The 20840-nt window shown below is 43.7% G+C and overlaps 1 protein-coding gene across 1 annotated transcript in view; it reads left to right on the plus strand.

Annotated features, from left to right (window-relative positions):
* Positions 1-20840, plus strand: part of ADCY8 (adenylate cyclase 8) — a 305922-nt gene that overhangs the window by 204950 nt on the left and 80132 nt on the right. Inside the window, exons 9-10 of the mRNA XM_040432058.1 lie at positions 10459-10559; positions 16992-17193. Coding sequence (XP_040287992.1) covers positions 10459-10559; positions 16992-17193 — 303 coding nt within the window. The remainder of the gene's footprint in view (positions 1-10458; positions 10560-16991; positions 17194-20840) is intronic.

Consider the following 20840-nt stretch of genomic DNA (forward strand, 5'->3'; position numbering starts at 1 on the left):
TGAACATGGCGGACAACTTCTCTGAGTCCATTTGTGGGCCTCGATCAGAAGTTATGAAGCCAAGGAAGAGGGGGGGGAGTTCTTTCAAAGACACATTGTTCAAATTGTGCATAAAGTCTGTTTTGTCTTAACCGCTAAAGTACTGTTCAAGCCCTCCCATCCATAGTTGTCACCAGCAGGGATCTCTCAAGTCATTACGCAAGAACCTGATATTGGTTCACCAGAGCCTGGTCCAGAATAACATCTCGCTGAAACGGAATCCAAGAAGTCTGAAAAGGTGAACCAGGTACCAACAAACGTTAAACTCACTGGCAAAGTCAATCTTTGAGAGGACTGATCTTCACACAGGGCCGCTTCTCTACTATCGACACTACGCTCTGCAGTTTTTCAGCTTCAGAGGACAGCTGCAGGCGTCAGAGTAGCTTGGCGGGAGGACACATTATGTAAATATGCCAGTATTTGATCCTGGCAATCACGTTACTGAGCTACCTTTTGAAATAGCTCAGGCAGTCCCATACAGGGTGGGCCAGTGAGGTCCATAGCCTAAGCTTACCGGTCTGACTGTGGGCTAACTCTAAGGGCTTTATCCTGTCAGTCCCTGGGTAGCCCTTTAACGCCTGTACAGGGATCTGGACCTCGTTGCAGGGGAGCCACCCGGCCAGTACCTCCTGAGATAGTCCTGGTGTGGTTGCCGGCTGACCTACAGGAGTCAAAGACACTAGCGTGCTGAGTAGTCTGAATACAGGCCAAAGTCAGGGCAGGTAAAGTATTAGCATAACCAGAAGACAGATCTGAGGTCAGGGCAGGTAAAGTATTAGCATAACCAGAAGACAGATCTGAGGTCAGGGCAGGCAGCTAAGGAGCGATATGAGGAACAGGGCAGGCGGTGTGGAGTCAGTCGGTTGTCACAGGTAGTCAGGATATAGCACCTTCGCTGGAATACGAGACACTAGAAACCTAAAGCTCAGGCACCCTTCTACAAGGCAGTATGGAAGGTGTGTGTCAGTTTCTGTAATACCAGGATTTTACTGCAACTTGCGGGTGACAAATGTCGCTATTAGGGGTCCTAATCTTATACTGCTGATTATGTCTGTACAAAAGCTTATAGCAGTAGAAATCTTATTGCATGGTGCAATGTGATCTGAAGCTAGTGGGGCACACTAATAGGGGGTATGTAGCAATGAAATTACATTATAACAAGCACCATAATGCACAAAAATATAACTTAAAAAATGTAAGTTATATGTAGCTCAAAATGGAGCAAAAATGTATGATATATTCGGTCTGATTGCCAGATGTAAACCAAGCCGTAGTCTTTATTATAACCCAAATAAATTGACAACTCGGTAGGGAAGTCTTCCAGGCAAAACAACAATTACTCCACAGGAGGCTTGAAATTGCAGCCTTCCAACGCAGACTTCCAAATACCACGTACGTTCGTCTGTACCTTAACAATTTAAGTGGAGAGTTTGCTCAGTTGCATTTCCTCAAATGACATTTTAATGGATTTAGTTTTGTTCCATCGTACATCTTTATAAAGGGTGTAGCAGCCTCAGGAAAATGATAAAACTTTCTTTCTTCCTGTTGCCACCACTAGGAGGATCTCAGTGCTTGAGGAAGAGCATAAGTTTTAGTTAATATATCTATATTCAAAAATGGTTAGGCACACCTGCATCTGGACATAACATGGATTCAATAGTGTTGATAAAACCTTTATTAAAAATAACAAAAAATGAATTAAAATATATCCCCCCATAAAATATATACAATTGATATTACATAATATAAGACACAGATCTTATCTTATATCTGTGGTACCCAGGAGCCAACCACCTGAAATAAAATTAACACGATGTGACCTGATGATACTTACTTGACTGTGTGCCTTGATGGATCCGCAATCAAATTGCTGACCGCAATAGGTATAGGTCGTTATAACTTATATTGTAATAATTGTATTCGATTGGCTATTGATAGCACATATAAAATTATGATCACGCAGGTGTTAAGAAAGCCATTGGTAGCACGTGCAAGATTATCATCGCACAAGTAATAATGCAATGGTAGCGCATGTACGATTATAATCACACAGGTGATAATGCAATAATATATTTTGTATTTACATTCCTGACCAACAACCTACTGCCATTCAACTAAACACAAATCCAAACCGCACCGACGATCCTCACTTCGCTACGGGAAAAGGTAAGTGCACAGAGTCTCTTTAGTATGTTTTAACTATATCACATTTATGTCTTGTGACAGTCAATTCAACTAAAGACGATCGGTATATAAATAGTATTACAATATTGCAGTGATCCTACTAGTTGATGAATATAGCAATGTCAGTTGTTTGGGCTTCCATACACTGCGTGGTAATCTGTTCGTTGTTCTCTATATTTAGTAGAGGAAGAAGCAGTCCTAACAGTAGTGCTTGTCGGAGGGGTATTGTTAGTTGATCGCAACGTTCTGGAATGGCTTGCACATACAGTACAGACCAAAAGTTTGGACACACCTCATTCAAAGAGTTTTCTTTATTTTCATGACTATGAAGGCATCAAAACTATGAATTAACACATGTGGAATTTTATATATAACAAAAGTGTGAAACAACTGAAAATATGTCATATTCTAGGTTCTTCAAAGTAGCCACCTTTTGCTTTGATTACTGCTTTGCACACTCTTGGCATTCTCTTGATGAGCTTCAAGAGGTAGTCCCCTGAAATAGTCTTCCAACAGTCTTGAAGGAGTTCCCAGAGATGCTTAGCACTTGTTGGCCCTTTTGCCTTCACTCTGCGGTCCAGCTCACCCCAAACCATCTCGATTGGGTTCAGGTCCGGTGACTGTGGAGGCCAGGTCATCTGGCGCAGCACCCCATCACTCTCCTTCATGGTCAAATAGCCCTTACTTTCAAAGAGTTTGCCAATTTTTCGGCTGACTGACTGACCTTAATTTCTTAAAGTAATGATGGCCACTCGTTTTTCTTTATTAACTGCTTTTTTCTTGCCATAATACAAATTCTAACAGTCTATTCAGTAGGACTATCAGCTGTGTATCCACCTGACTTCTCCTCAACGCAACTGATGGTCCCAACCCCATTTATAAGGCAAGAAATCCCACTTATTAAACCTGACAGGGCACACCTGTGAAGCGAAAACCATTTCAGGGGACTACCTCTTGAAGCTCATCAAGAGAATGCCAAGAGTGTGCAAAGCAGTAATCAAAGCAAAAGGTGGCTACTTTGAAGAACCTAGAATATGACATATTTTCAGTTGTTTCACACTTGTTTGTTATGTTCATAATTTCACATGTGTTAATTCATAGTTTTGATGCCTTCATAGTTATGAAAATAAAGAAAACTCTTTGAATGAGAAGGTGTGTCCAAACTTTTGGTCTGTACTGTATATATAACTACACAATATGTAATCCACTATAAATACCTTAGTTTAAAACGTTAACAGTTCAATTGCAAATTTGCAATGTCTATTGCGGTATACATTATTGCATTATCACCTGTGTGATTATAATCGTACATGCGCTACCATTGCATTATTACTTGTGCGATGATAATCTTGCACTTGCTACCAATGGCTTTCTGAACACCTGCGTGATCATAATTTTATACGTGCTATCAATAGCCAATCGAATACAATTATTACAATATAAGTTATAACGACCTATACCTATTGCGGTCAGCAATTTGATTGCGGATCCATCAAGGCACACAATCAAGTAAGCATCATCAGGTCACACTGCCATTGGTGACATTGTGTTCATTTTTATTTCAGGTGGTTGGTCTGTACCCACAGGAGGACCATTGATTATAAGATCTGTGTTTTATATTATGTAATATCAATTGTATATATTTTTTGGGGGATATATTTTAATTAATTTTGTTATTTTGAATAAAATGTTTTATCAACACTATTGAATCCATGTTATGTCCAGATGCAGGTGTGCCTAACCATTTTCGAATATAGATATATTTACGTTTAGACTGGGTGAGTCCATTGGCTAGAGCACCCACTCCTTATCAGTTAGCGGGTGAGCCACCGCATACATTTAGTAATTCTAATAATTTTTAGTAAAGGGCTCAATACGGTGTAAAAAAATATAGGGGTCATTTATTAATAAGCCAGTGTGCTGGCGGAGCATCCGCTGAAATTATGAAGAGGCACCGGTGTATCCAGAGCCAGTCTAACTGCAAGAAAGCTCCCTTGCTGGATTACATTTAGACCATTTTCTACACCTAAAACTGGTGTAGAAAATGATAAATGAGACGTGTCTGCCGGCCCACCCCCTTCCCTGCACCAGGCCTACTTTTCTAGAACCGGCGTGAGCGGGGAAAAGTCACAGATTGCAGCACAATCTGTGCCAGAAATGTGCCTAATATAGGTGTATTTCTGAATAGATCAAAACCCTTACCAATTCCCCACTGTCGCTATTCTGCACTTTTTGGTATGGCAGATCTGTGAGTATGGCTTCCTTTATGGCGGGGATCTGTGAGTATGGCTTTTTTTTATGGCAGAGCATCTGTGAGTATGGCTTTCTTTATGCTGGGAGATCTGTGGGAATGGGTTCTTTCATGGTGGAGGATCTGTGAGTATGGCTTCCTTCATGGTCGGAGATCTGTGAGTATGGCTTCATTCATGGTCTGAGATCTGTGAGTATGGCTTCCTTCATGGTCGGAGATCTGTGAGTATGGCTTCATTCATGGTGGAGGATCTGTCAGTATGGCTTCTTTCATGGCAGCAGATCTGTGAGTATGGCTTCATTCATGGTCTGAGATCTGTGAGTATGGCTTCATTCATGGTCTGAGATCTGTGAGTATGGCTTCTTTCATGGTGGAGGATCTGTCAGTATGGCTTCTTTCATGGCAGCAGATCTGTGAGTATGGCTTCATTTATGGCAGGGGATCTGTGGGAATGGCTTCCTTTATGGCAGGGGATCTGTTAGTATGGCTTGCTTTATGGCTTGATCTGTGAATATGGCTTCCTTTAAGCTGGGGATCTGAGAGTATGGCTTTCTTTATGGCGGGGATCTGTGAGTATGGCTTCCTTTATGGCAGAGGATCTGTGGGAATGGCTTCTTTTATGGCGGGAGATCTGTGAGTATGGCTTCCTTTATGGCAGTGGATCTGTGGGAATGGCTTCTTTCATCGCAGCAAATCTGTGAGTATGGCTTCCTTTATGGCGGGGATCTGTGAGTATGGCTTCCTTTATGGCGGGGATCTGTGAGTATGGCTTCCTTTATGCTGGGGATCTGTGAGTATGGCTTCCTTTATGGTGGGGATCTGTGATTATGGCTTCCTTTATAGTGGGGATCTGTGAGTATGGCTTCCTTTATGGCGGGGATCTGTGAGTATGGCTTCCTTTATGCTGGGGATCTGTGAGTATGGCTTCCTTTATGTTGGGGGTCTGTGATTATGGCATCCTTTATAGCGTGGGATCTGCGATTATGGCTTCCTTTGTGGTGGGGATCTGCGATTATGGCTTCCTTTATAGTGGGGATCTGTGAGTATGGCTTCCTTATGGTGGGGATCTCCGAGTATGGCTTCCTTTATGGTACGGGAATCAGTGATTATGGCTTCCTTTATGGCAGGGATCTGCAAGTACTGTATGGCTTCCTTTATAGTACGGGAATCTGTGATTATGGCTTCCTTTATTGCAGGGATCTGTGAGTATGGCTGCTTTCATGGTGGGTATCTGTGAGTATGGTTTCCTTTATGGCAGGGATCTCTGAGTATGGCTTCCTTTATTGTACGGGAATATGTGAGTGTGGCTTCCTTTTGTCAGGGGTCCTGGGGTTTGGGTCCTTGACGATGTGATTTTAAAGGCTTAGGATTGTGTATATTGTTATCCCAGAAAACGTCTTTCAGTGATCAATTATCATATACCACTGCTGATTTTATTGGGACAACGGCTTTAAGCAGCAGTAAAAAAAAGTCCTATTTCTTTACTTTGTTTATTATAGAAGCAAAATGTTTTACCTCTTTATGATTAACCCCAGTAGAAATGGCCTGTGTCCCTCTGACTTTCATGATCCATACTTATGGCCCCAAAACAGCCAGCTCAGCACACAGTGAGGCGGTAGACCCACTCCGGGGGCTGATTACAGTGTTTTCTGGAGCGCTCCGGTGCATATCTACCGATGCGGAATAATGGCTGAAACTCCTCAATGATTATAAATAAATATAACACTCTGTAAATTTTCCTCCAGTAATAATAGGTTGGGGGATGACTTCTGCTTTCCCATTATAGTATTTTTTTTCCATATTATAAACTGAAGTTGAAAAGGCTAAAAAAAAATTTACTTCCCCTTTAAAAATGTTCCCTTAGTGATGTATGTCCCTTACTATTATTATCATCATATTTTTAATAATAATTAAATGGGTTTTGTATCCCTTAAAAGTCATGTTTTGCATGAAAGTGGTAAAAGATTTTTTGCAGAATTAGGCTCTGTTCACACTTCAGTTATTTGGTGAGTTATTTCCATCAGTTATTGTGAGTCAAAACCAGTAATGAAGCCTACACAGAGATCAGATAGAGTAAAGATTTGTACCTATTGTGTGTTTTTGACCCGCACCTGGTTTTGGCTCACAATAAAGCCTTTTCTCACGGGCGTCGCGTGTGAGGGCCGGATAGGATGCAGGTGTTTCACGTGAAAATGCGCGAGTGCACGCGTGTGAGAAAAATCGGCATGTTTGGTACCCAGACCCGAACCCGGACTTCTTCACAGAAGTTCGGGAAGTTCGGGTTTGGGTCAGGTGTGGTGTAAATTTTATTATTTTCCCTTATAACATGGTTATAAGGGAAAATAATAGCGTTCTTAATCAGAATGCTTAGTAAAATAGGGATGGGGTGAGGGGTTAAAAAAAATATATATTAACTCACCTTATCCACTTGTTCTCGCTGCCCGGCTCATCTTCTGTCTTCTTCTTTGATGACCTGGGAGGAAAAGGACCTTTAGTGACGCCACTGTGCTCATCACATGGTCCATCAGATGTTCCATCACCATGGTGGTGGATCATGTGATGGACCATGTGATGAGTGCAGTGACGTCATCAAAGGTCCTTTTCCTCCCAGGTCATCAAAGAAGAAGAAAGAAGAGAAGCCGGGCTGCGCGACCAAGTGGATGAGTTTTTTAACCCCTCCAGCGCTATTGTACTATGCATCCTGTATTAAGAATGCTATTATTTTCCCTTATAACCCTGTTATAAGGGAAAATAATAAAGATAGGGTCCCCATCCCGTTCGTCACTTAGCAACCATGCGTGAAAATCGCACCGCATCCGCGATTGCTTGCGATTTTCACGCAGCCCCATTCACTTCTATGCGGCCTGCGTTGCGTGAAAAACGCACAATATAGAGCATGCTGCGATTTTCACGCAAAGCACAAGTGATGTGTGAAAATCACCGCTCATGTGCACAGCCCTATAGAAATGAATGGGTCCGGATTCAGTGCGGGTGCAATGTGTTCACCTCACGCATTGCCCCCACGCGGAAAACTCGCCAGTGTGAAAGAGGCCTAACTGACCAAATAACTTAAGTGTGAACTTGGCCTTATAAAAACAGAACTGTATTCTTCCAGAAACCCTGCCGCACCTGTCTATGGTTTGCCTCTGGTATTGTCGTTAAAGGGGTTTCTGGGAGCCCAACATTGATGGCTGATCCTCAGGTGCAGCTAACCTCATGCACACGACCGTATTTTTTTGCAGTCCGCAAAAACGGGTTCCGTTTTGCCGTGATCCGTGACCGTTTTTTCGTCCGTGGGTCTTCCTTGATTTTTGGAGGATCCACGGACATGAAAAAAAAGTCGTTTTGGTGTCTGCCTGGCCGTGCGGAGCCAAACGGATCCGTCCTGAATTACAATGCAAGTCAATGGGGACGGATCCGTTTGACGTTGACACAATATGGTGCAATTTCAAACGGATCCGTCCCCATTGACTTTCAATGTAAAGTCAGGAGTTAATATACCATAGGATCTGAGTTTTCTCCAATCCGATGGTATATTTTAACTTGAAGCGTCCCCATCACCATGGGAACGCCTCTATGTTAGAATATACCGTCGGATTTGAGTTACATCGTGAAACTCAAATCCGACAGTATATTCTAACACAGAGGCGTTCCCATGGTGATGGGGACGCTTCAGGTTAGAATATACTGAGAACTGTGTACATGACTGCCCCCTGCTGCCTGGCAGGTGCTGCCAGGCAGCAGGGGGCAGCCCCCCCCTCTAGTTAACACATTGGTGGCCAGTGCGGCCGGCCCCCCCTCCCTCCCCTGTAGTTAACTCATTGGTGGCCAGTGGGCCCCCCTCCCTCCCCTGTAGTTAACTCATTGGTGGCCATTGACTTGAATGGGTCCGTGAACCGTTGTCCGTCAAAAAAATAGGACAGGTCATATTTTTTTGACGGACAGGATACATGGATCACGGTCTCGGCTGCAAAACGGTGCATTTTCCGATTTTTCCACGGACCCATTGAAAGTCAATGGGTCCGCGGAAAAAAAAGGAAAAACGGCACAACGGCCACGGATGCACACAACGGTCGTGTGCATGAGGCCTTAGTCTCATTCAAGTGAATGGGATTGAGCTGCAATACCAAGCACAGCCACTATACAATGTATGGCGCTGTTCTTGGCATAGTATGAAGAGGCCACAGAGCTTACACAAGCTCTTCAAACAGCTGATTGACGGTGGTCTGGGAGACGGAACTATAGGTCATCAATATTCTCCTCCCAGAAAACCCCTTTTAGGTCCTGAGGTTAATAGGGATGAGCTGCAATACCACACATAACCTGTGGACAGATGTGGTGCTGCTTTTGGAAAGCAGTTATGAATTTATAGTCATTTACAACCCCTTTAACTCTACTCAGTTCAGGTGTGACTGCAGAGAACCTCCTACTCCCAGTTATACTCAATAGGAACCATGTGAGGTCATTGTCTATGAGACTGACAGAGAGAACCACGTACAATACTCAGCTATCACTATCAGCAACCTCCGGCAATCCAGCTGTTCAGAAACTACAACTCCCTCTGGGAGTGAGAAGAACAGCCGAGCAAGTTTGCATGCTGGGAGTTGTAGTTTCACAGCAACTGGAGTGTGGAAGGTTGCTGATCCCTGTCATAGAGAATGAATGGAGAGCAATGCTGCAGTACCTTTCATGGCCTCTACCTAGTCTGTGGAGCTGTGGCATTGCCGTGCCTTTTCTGAAGTGCAAAAGCCCAATCAAAGATCTGATCTATGGGGGTGCTGGGAGTCGGAGCCTCACCCAGCTGATATTTATGACGTATCCTAATAAAATACAATTGAAAGTCAAGTTGATGTTTTCTGCAACTGTGTATTTAGCACAATTAGGGTCAAGTTAAAGGGGTTATCCCATGATTGATGTAAGATTCATCATATAGCACATGATAATACCTTTCTAACAAATCTAGAACCAGCCCTGTACCTTACATGGATCCAGAAATCTCTACATTCATTGCTCTGCTAGATTATCTTCAGCCCGGCAGCTCAGGGGGTGTGTCCTTTCTCAGGGGGCGTGTCCTTTCTGCTGCAGCTCTCTCCCTGTAACTGCCACAGCTTCTAAAAGAACATATGGCTGGTGACAGCTAAAAATCTTAACTGAGCATGTGCGACCAACTCAATGAGAAGGACAAAAAATAAGGGGGGAAAAAAACAAACAGCAGGTGGCGCTATACAGATACATTTTATTGAATAGCTCAGTGGCTATACTAAATTTTTAAATACATGCAGTTGCAAAAGTGTTCAGATCCAGTTGATGGTTTGAAAAAATGTAGAATATTTTTTATGGGACAACTTCTTTAACTAGAGTATGTCTATCCAGATGGGCATTGGCCCCATGCAAGCCCAATGGACCTCGTAACCTGCCTAATTTTGACGCCAACCCCAAATAGCTTTACTGATATTTGGTATCAGAACTGTCGCCCGTGGCAGCTGACAGCAGGCTAAACAATATAGCACTTGTAGAAATCATATTGGCTAACAGGTAGTGTTGAGCGAACTTGTGTTTTAGGTTTGGCGTCTAAAGTTCGGGTTATCGAAGAATCGCGCTATGGATTCCGCTACCACGGACCATAACGGAATTTAGAATCCATAACGGGATACTTCAATAACCCGAACCCGAACTTTAGACGCCGAACTTAAAACACAAGTTCGCTCAACACTACTACGAGGGTAACCACCTAAAGGTGGCACTGAAGAGACAGCTTTCATCCTTTTAGAGGAGAGTTCATTTACATATTCTTCCCAGGGGGCATTGCCCACCTCTACAGTCTCCATAACTTGTGTGGGAATCCGTTCCCTCGTGAGCTGTAAATGGGGGGGGGGGCCCAGAATGCTTTATCTTTCTGTAATTTTCTGATCTTGCTGACGGATACAAATAATTGGTGATCCCTTCTGCGATATTCAGATTTTTTGTCTTTTTTAATATTTCAGTATTCTCAAATGAGGGACGAAGTGTTCAAATCCAACCTGGTGTGCGCCTTCATCGTCCTCATCTTCATCACCGCCATCCAAAGCCTGCTTCCGTCATCAAGGTACCTCACATTTTCTCTGTTTTTAACTGATTTCCATTATTTTACAATAAGGGCCCATGCACACGAACATGTGCCGGCCATTCCATGCATTGGAGACCGAAATTTGCGGTCCCCAATGCATGGGCACCGTCCGTGCGGTTGCCGCAGACGGATCCAGACCCATTCAACTTGAATGGGTCCGTGATTCGTCCGCACCGCAAAAAATTAGAACGTGCTCTATTTTTTTTGTGTTGCGGAGGCACGGAGACAAACCCCATGGATGCACTTTGTAGCACTTCCATGAGGTTCCGTGCCTCCGTTCCGCACCGCACCTTCCGGATTGCGAACCTATTTTACTTGAATGCGTGCTTCTGTGTACAAGCCGGTGCCCGTATATTGCGGACCCGCTGTTTGCGGGACGCGATACAGGCAGGGCCGGGCAATGGCCGTGTGCATGAGCCCTAAGGATGGGTTTGTGTTTTTTTCATAGTTTTTGTGCTTTTGAAAGGCAGGGACAAATGCGTTGGCGTGGAATCCTCACGTTTTATGACAGTTTGACGCCGTTTTTGTGACGTGGTTATTGAGCGTTCAGTTTTTACAGGTGATTTTTAAAAAGTTTCTCCTGTAAAAAAAAAAAAGCCCAAATTTCGCCCCCTGTACTTTGATTGACAGGGCCAGGCATGATCATGTTTACACTGCCGGGCCCTGTCAATCAAAGTGGAGAGGGCGTGGCAGTTGCAGAGAGAACGGAGCCTCTAGGTGTAATGGTAACGCCCCCGTTGCTCCTAGAGGAGCATCATTTTTCTCAGCAATGCGGGCACATATGTACATTTAGCTGCCTTTAGCTGCCAAGCGCACATGTATCAGGTCAGCCAGTGTCATAGGTACAAAACTGCTGACAGATGCCCTTTAAGCATTTTTGAAATATCTGACGGAAGCCCCCCACAGGGGAAATTAAATACTTCATGCTTCTCATTGGAATTAGAAGGCATGATGAGCCTCTGGGTAATGATGAGGGTCCTGGACTGGGAGATTGCCTTTATCAATTCAGAATATATTGGAAAATAGGATTTATACTCCAGTTGACGTATCGTGATTTGAAGGCTCCATACCTGCTATCTGTAGGACATATACGGTACACAGTATGGACAGCTACAGTATATCCTCCGCCTGGCGGGCAGGTAGTCAGCTAGTCCTATCTCCAGGCAGGTCTACAAGTATACCCCCCACGGGACATTATAACAGGCAATGAAGACAGATATAAAGAGCCTGCTGTCTCAGACTTCCCAGAGTGAAAGGTCTCAGACAGGTTGTTTCTAGGTGGTAGAAATGATGACCACGTTACAGTAAGTACTCCTGCAGCCGGTCCATGGGATTGTTTAATTCGATCAATTTGACCTGCGTTGTCCAATGTGATCTGTGGATGATTGTTTTTTCCAGCTATTTCCAATTTTGAATCTTGTTAGTTCAGGCTGTTATTTCACCAGAGCTTTATAGTTTCCTAAACTCGGTTTGTGATGTGAACGAAACGTATCTAGTTTTGATTAAAGGGCATGTCCTCCTGTGAACAGAACGATCCGATATAAACTCCAACACAGGCACAGACAGTCTTCAAACGGATCAATGACATATTGCACGACCAGGGCAGGTCACAGAACTCAAGAGACGTAAATCACTGCGACAAAGAACTCAGGAACAGATACAGCAGGCTTCACAAACTCATTAGACGGACAGATGAACTCACAGCCAGGGACTGATTAAGGGCAGGTTGACATCGGCGTTACGAACGGAATTCTTAAGACGGAATACAAAACAGAAACCTTTAGAGGCATTCCGTTTTGATCTGTCGTAATAGAAGTCTATGGGGGTCTGACCGCTGGTGAAGAGGGAGCTCCATCTGAGGAACGATACCTAAGCGGCTCAAAGCGACAACCTGGGCTGGAGTCAGCGCTCGTTGACGGCTCAATCACGATGCCACGCGGTAAAGTTTTTTGCTAAAGGCTCTTCTCCCGCTCCAGACCTGGAAAGCCGATCACCATGCGAGCAAGCACCTTCTCTTCCCTCCTCGTGTGATCACCACGCAGAGCACCTCTCTGAGACGCCGGAGGGTGAGATATCTGAGTGCGTGCTTACTAGGCAGAATATGCAAGCTATGCTGAATGCCCTCCGCACTTCTCTGTTAGGCGACTTTAAATCCATGTTAAGCGATCTAAAGCGGGAAATATCAGACCTGGGTGAAATGTACTGCGCGCATTGAAACCAAGATGGCGGAGTATGCTACCTCCCATAATGCCTTGATAGATGCTCACCATGAGCTAGAGGAAGACGTCTCCCGTATGAAGACCAAGCTATATGACCTTGAAGACAGGTGTAGGAGAAATAATATACGTATTAGGGGGATCCCGGAGAACGTTCCGGATTCTCAATTACGGGACTTTTCTTACTGGGTTCCTCGGGGAGGTTTTGCCTGCTCTTCCTGAAATTGACTTTTTAGTGGACAGAATCCACCGGGTGTCAAAGCCCAAACAGCTCAACCCTGCTTTACCACGTGACACGCTAGCCAGGCTTCATTTCTATAGAACCAAGGAGGCCTTTCTTTCTCAGCTACGTCATAAACCGTCTATGCCTATAAGGAGCTAGCGGTATACCCGGATCTGTCAGCAGCTACCCTGACTAAGAGGAGGGAGTTCCCACCTGTCACCCAAGTCCTAAGTAATAAAGCCATTCCTTACAGATGGGGATTTCCGTTGAAGCTTGTGATTACTAAAGACGGATTCACCTTGACCTTCTTCACTCCTACCCAAGCAGAAGCTTTACTGCGGAAATAGTGTCTCGTATCTGAGGTCCCGGATAAAAGAAGTCTATGGGCAATCATAACGGAAACCGTCTGGTTTGCGTTATCCAGGACAGAAAAGAAAGTCCTGGTTATATTTTCCGTTATAACCATGTTATAACGGAAAACAATAACGGAATTCGCAACGCTGATGTGAGCCCTCACAGTACAGAACTGAGGAGGAATATAAGCACAATTCACACCACAAGTAACCAACGCCAGGATACACTGAGCAGTGGCAACATGAACCTCCATGGAACACAATGGCCCAAATTGAAATCCAGGGGTGGACTGGGAACTTATAGTGGCCCTGGAAAAAAAATATAAAAGTGGCCCCATGTTGTAGGTGGGTCCAAACTGACACAAAGCAGGGCATTACAAGTAGGCATGGACCACAGAAGTAGGCAGAGCCTGCAATTCTGTAGTGCAGAACAAATACCTCCACAGCAGGACCAAATGCCAGAGTTCAGCACAAAATACTGCCGCCATCTCCACAGTGTTCAACTGTATCACCGTCCTGAGGATGACAATACAGTTAAACTCAGGAGGACGCCTGCGGCGGCTGGCCAGGTGCACAAGTGCCTGATGCTCCTTCATAAATTAATTAATCCTGAGAGCATCAGTTCTTTATGTACCTAGCCGGTGGCCATGAGGAGGCCTTGGATGGCCCCCTGGGCATTGGCCCCCCAATAAATTTTCCTGTAGGTTCTATGGTCAGTCTGTCCCTGTTCAAATTCACAAGCTGCCAACACTAACGCTCCTGGTACATTGGTAACAAGTGAAATACCATTGTAACACTGATCTCTAGTTACATCCTGTATTATACTCCAGAGCTGCACTCACTATTCTGCTGGTGGAGTCACTTTGTACATACGTTACATTACTTATCCTGTACTGATCCTAAGTTACATCCTGTATTATACTCCAGAGCTGCACTCACTATTCTGCTGGTGCAGTCACTGTGTACATACATTACGTATCCTGTACTGATCCTGAGTTACATCCGGTATTATAGTCCAGAGCTGTACTCACTATTCTGCTGGTGCAGTCACTATGTACATACATTACATTACTTATCCTGTACTGATCCTGAGTTACATCCTGTATTATACTCCACAGCTGCACTCACTATTCTGCTGGTGCAGTCACTATGCACATTCATTACATTACTTATCCTGTACTGATCCTGAGTTACATCCTGTATTATACTCCAGAGCTGTACTCACTATTCTGCTGGTGCAGTCACTGTGTAGATACATTACATTACATTATCCTGTACTGATCCTGAGTTACATCCTGTATTATACTCCAGAGCTGCACTCACTATTCTGCTGGTGCAGTCACTGTGTACATACATTACATTACATTATCCTGTACTGATCCTGGTTACATCCTGTATTATACTCCAGAGCTGTACTCACTATTCTGCTGGTGCAGTCACTGTGTACATACATTACATTACTTATCCTGTACTGATCCTGAGTTACATCCTGTATTATACTCCAGAGCTGCACTCACTATTCTGCTGGTGCAGTCACTGTGTACATACATTACATTACTTCTCCTGTACAGAATAAAACGTAACAGAGTCCTTTTTACTAAGTGCAATATAGAACTTGAAATGCACACTAAACTCTTGTTTTTTTGGGGAAGGGTCCCTTTTAAAAGTGTATTTTGAACGAGTCATATCTCCTTCTAGATTGATTTCCAGCCAGATCATCAGATGAGCAAAGTAATCAAGAGATTTTTTTTTTAGTACGGTCATCAGAAGATAAAAGTCCTCCTGAGAATTTTTGTGGTTTTTAAGCAGAATTTATCTAGTCTTGGTAATATTACGTTAGTACATGCAGAAGTTTGTGGTTCTGACTTTGAGGTTGCAGAAACTCCATTCATATGCATAGGATATGGATTGAAGATGCTCCACAATGAAATTTTAACAAGGGTTGTCTAAGGTTACTTTCACACTAGCGTTTTAGTTTTCCGGTATTGAGATCCGTAATTGGGGCTCAATACCGGACAAAAAATGGTTCAGTTTTGTCCCTATTCATTGTCAATGGGGACAAAACTGAACAGAACGGAATGCTCCAAAATGCATTCCGTTCCATTTAGTTGCGTTCCCATACCGGAGAGCAAACCGCAACATGTTGTAGTTTGCTTTCCATCCTGGGATGCGGAGCAAGACAGATCCAGCATGACCCACAATGCAATTCAATGGGGACGGATCCGTTTTCTCTGCCACAATAGAAAACGGATCCGTCCTCCATTGACTTTGTGTGAAAGAGGCCTAAGTTGGACGACCTCTTTATTGACAGGCGTGCACTCGGTGCCAGTCCACGTATCCCTCTTGCCAGAATTCTAGTTGGCGTTTGCTTCAGCTGGGTCAAAGATTTAGTATGCATTTTAGGTGGTGTATAAATACATTAGCAAAAGCACTTGTACCCAGCACCCCAGGGTGACCTGTCTTGCCACCTTCCCCTAGTTATGCCCTTTATCAGAAGGATTGCAACACTTATGCCTAAAGAATTCTGACCACCCCCTGCATTTTTAAAATTTTTGATGCACTTTCTCCTAATTATTCCCTACACGTGAATATTTTCATCCCTCTTCTGATTGCTTCTATGACCCCCCCCACCTCATATGTAACTAACATATTGACTGCAGCAATTCCCGAAAAACGTACTACGTTTGAAAAGTCAATTCAAAATCATCGAAGCAAGCAGTATTTTTGCAGGCAATAGAAGAAGTACAACGGAGCTCTTCAGCGAAGGTGTACTTAGTGAAATTACTCTTCTTATCATTCTTGCTTTTTGCAAACAAGAAGTGCCTCCAGTTGAGAGGCGCCTCCTCAAGACGAAACAAGACGCTCCCAGTGTATGAAGAACACTTAATGTTGACATTGAATCTGTGCAGAGTGCTGGCTTTGATAGACACGTGTGTACATAGGAGTGTTCTTATTTGTTCCCCTGAAGTGTATTTTGATAGAAAAAGCATTTTACAAAAAAAAAAAAGACTTCTGCACTTAGGGCGTACCTAACCTTTTAACAAACTCTGCACTCATCAATAGTACAATGTGTGTACATGAGGAATAACACCATTATATCACTTAGCTGGCATTTCTAGAAGTTTTCCTCTGTACTTGCTGATCATCTAGTTTGCAAGTCTCCCATACATGGTGGGATAAGACTAGCTGCCATCCACTGCACACAGAAAGTAGAGGAGAAGCTGCCTCCTAACCTTCTCTTAATCAGAGGCAGCTCTATGATCATGGAAGACATAACCGAGAAGTACTGACCGGTTTAGTTTGTGAATTTAGCACTTGTGTTGACATATAAACCTCCTATACCTTAGTGTCTCTATTCCCTTGTGTTGCTGCTGCTCGTAATATGATCCTCCTGTGTAGCTGCTCCATCTCGAATTGGAATTCAAAGCATTTTTCAAAGTGAAAAGCAATTAGCAACGGGCAAGGGAAAGGTAGAGAGCTGATAACAGGGGAACTAGAGATTTCTCACCGATAAGACATATTACAAAGTTTCTTGTGGTCGCTGGTACTATTGATTTATGTAACGTTATATAAGTACATTGACTCTTTAATACAGAATTGTCTGCTCTTTATCTTTCAGGCTGATGCCCATGGTAATTCAGTTCTCTATACTGATAATGCTGCACTCTGCACTGGTCCTGATAACGACAGCCGAGGATTATAAATGTCTGCCCCTCGTGCTCCGGAAAACCTGCTGCTGGATTAATGAGACGTACTTGGCCAGGAACGTCATCATCTTTGCATCCATTTTGATTAATTTCCTTGGAGCCGTAATCAATATTGTAAGCAATTCTATGACAAGGGGCGGGGGGGGGGAAATTACAAAGGCATGTAGCAAACTAAAGCCTTGTTCTACAAAGTGTAGGCAAAGGGTATGTACATTTTTTGCAATCATTTTCCTTATCGCTCTGATGCATCTAAAATGAAAAAAGAAAAATAACTTTGCAAATAATCTCGGGTAGAAAGATAAGTCTTACGTTTCGTGTATACAGTGTCTATGAAGGCTTTTCCCTGACCGCAGAGACCAAACAATCTGATTCTGCCGTCATGTTTACTTATTTTTGGTTGTCCCCTTTTCTTGCTATTATGTAGAGTTTGCAAAAATGTACATACCCTTAAAGGTCCATTGTCTGTCCATTAAATATGTTTTCCCACCAGGATAAAGGATGTGTCTGATCAGTGGGGTCCAAACCCTGGGACCCCACAGGTCACAAAAATAAGAGGTCCTCTGTTCACCTGTTTGCATGGAGTGGCAGTTCAGTGATACCCCATTTAAATCTATGGGACTCCTAGAGTTGAATGGAAACATGCGCAAACCGCCACTCCATTTAAAAAGGGGAACACTGGACCATCAGTATGTGGAAAAACCCCTTTAAGGATTTTATTTGTGATTGCTCTCAATTTTGCGGTCAGCTCCCGTTTGTCCTTGATATTGTCCCGTCCGAATAAGATCCTAATATTGGACTTCGGCATGGATTCTTTATGCTAGAAGATACCAGTTTCAACTACACTTGGTGACTCGCTGTGGTTCTATCACCTAAGTCCTAAGGTGCACATTAACCTGGTGCCAATCCTGTTGTACGTTTCAGGAATGTCCTCCACCCCAAGTCCATTTGCAGTACTGTGGATATGTGGCCTTAAAATCTTATTGAATACAAATGCCACCCAATGGGGGGGGGTCTACCCCATGGACATACTATGTAGAGGCAACAATATGGCATTGGACCACCCAAGCTTTCCTATTAGGAAACCCCAGGACTTTTATCTGGGTGTCATTCTCTTTCAAACATGGAGAAGGGGCAGTGTTGCCTTTTTTAGTAGGCAATATGGAAAGATCAGCTACTTCCTGCAGACATATTACTATGTAAAAGCTATTATACCAGTGGTCCCTCAACATACAATATTAATTGATCCCAGGACAGCCATTGTTTGTTGAAAACATAACTGTCCGTAACTGGTAATTGGTTCCGAAGGAGGCAGAATGTCACACAGCAAGAAGTTAGGGAGTTCAATTTGTACAACCCTGGTTTCAGGCAAGGTTGACTTGAAACCAATTTTAAGTGCCAAGATGAGTGGTGTAGGCTGTGGGTTAGTTGGGAGGTGTTGCAGGCCAGATCAGTCATGGTCATTTCACCCGTGTTGCTCTGTGTATATGGTGCGTGCAGTGTCCCTGAGGCCCAGGACGGAATTTGTGGGCCATGCAGTCTGTTAAGGCCACTAAGCTCAAACAAAGGGTCTATGGAGCCCAACTGGATGGCGTCTGTCAGCCTCTATGTGCCCAGTTACTCACAGCCGCAAGACATAAGGTGAACGGAGCAGTCTATAGTCTTTGAGCCCTTAGGGAACTTGGTAACCCACCGCCCTCACTATTTATAGGAGCCAGAGGGGCCACATGGGCTAATTGCAGCAGCGACTAAGGCCAAGGCCTCAGAGGGGTTTACGCCTCTGACTTTACTTATGCCCCCTCAAGGTTACTCTCTCCTGGATGACAAGGAGGGTTTTCTGTGGAGTGTGTGAGGGGCCTCTCAATGCAAGTGCTGGTGGGAGGAGATGGTGGGCCATGAAATCTCTAAACCGTAACCTCTCCTCAGGGCTATCTAGCAAATCAGAATGTGTCTTTTAGTTGGAACATGCAAGCGATTGGCTGGATATTTCAGCCAATTCCATGTTCTGCTGATGGACACTGATGGCACAATCATAAGTCAGATACACATTCGAGTTACGATGGCAAAGAGACCATTGTCATTTGAAAATATCATCACAACTCAGGGGACTATGGTACAACATGGAACAGCGAGGTCTATCTAATACGGCTGCCTAATTAATCAGTAGAGTTGATCGCGAATATTCTAATCGTGAATTTTTATCTCGAATATTGGCACTTCGAGAATTCATGAATATCTGGGATATAGTGCTATATCTTCGTAATCGCAAATATTCTAGATTTTTTTCATTTCAGCTACCATAAACTGCACACGCCTTGTTGGTCTGTCTGTACAGATAATACAAGATGAAAGTGTGTCATCAATATGGCCGCCCTCAGAGTAGTTTTTAAAAATCAAAAATAAATATGACATTAAAGGAAAGAAATAAGCAGATTATTTCTAATATATCTAATGAACAAAATGAAAATTGAAATCAAAATGAAAACTCAGTGAGACAGAAAAGCCATTCTAGACTAGTTATTCTGAGAGTCCAGGCAGCCACAGAGTCTTGTACATCACCTTTTTGAAGGAAGCCCCCATGGACACATAGATGGTTGTGAGAATTCAAGGCTTCACATCAATTTCTCTCCTCTCCTGTGGTCTCCAGGCCGGAGTTTGAAGAAGAGAGATAAAAAGCAGGTATTAGACTTTTTATGTTCTCCTAAAGTGCCTTTTGGATATTAAGAAAAAAGCCAAAAACAGATAAATCAGAGTTATGATTCCCATCTGGTTATTACTTCTGTGTGATTTCTTTCCTCCAAGTTTTCTTGTGATTTAGGAAAAGAAACTTTTCTTCTCTTAAAGTGTTACTCCACTTACAGCCACCTGTACTTGTTAGAAGGATCCACTTAGCTCATCACAAAGAGTCTCTCTACATGCAGCCCCAGCAATCAGCTGTAATCTGCGGGGAAGCCTGGAAGTACAGTAACTTGTTTCCCTGCAGCACCACCACAGGGGAAATTAGGTATTACACTGTGTCCAATAAGGTTAATGGACTGTCTGTGTAGTACAGGACAGGTCCTCCAGAGAGAGTTTATAACTGCTTTCCACTAGGAATTAAAGATCCTAGGAAATAAAGATGTTAACTCAGAGGGTGCCTTAAAGGGGTTGTCCGAGTTATGAAAAAAAAATTATATAGCACTGTAAATCTAATGGTCAGAAATATATAACTAAGTTAAGCAAGTTTTAGGCATTTCCCTGGTTCTCTTCTAGCTTTTGTTTACCTGCAATAACAACAATCTCAGAGTTTTTCCTTGTAAATATTTATGCCCCTCCCCCTGCTCTGCAAAGGAAGTGAATACAAGGGATACCCTGAGTAACATGTCTGACCGCTGGGATACTCAGCATCATGTTCTATGTGTAGTCCCAGCTGTACAATGACACTGCGGGTACACGCAGGATCTTCCCCCTATCTGTTCTTGTGCAATGCTCTGCAGAACTCCAGTCTGTCAGCTCTGTGTCTGCAGGATGAGGAGGAAAGATCCTATGTCTCTTCACTGCCTGTAGCTACTCAGGAAAGCATCTAGCCCTGAGTCTGTGCTGCAGAAGGTGTTAAAGTTTCCTGAAGAATCCAGGAAGAGGGAGACAAAGGGAAGACAGTGCAGGGGGGGGGGGGGGGGGGGGCGTAGCCAGCACAGTGACGTCTCCTGTACAGACACAGACCTGCTCTCTCAGGTTTGTGCACGAAACATCATCAGAGCAGGGAGAGAAGCTGACATCACAGG

This window comes from Bufo bufo, chromosome 5 (assembly GCF_905171765.1).
Source record: "Bufo bufo chromosome 5, aBufBuf1.1, whole genome shotgun sequence".
Lineage (NCBI taxonomy): Eukaryota > Metazoa > Chordata > Amphibia > Anura > Bufonidae > Bufo > Bufo bufo.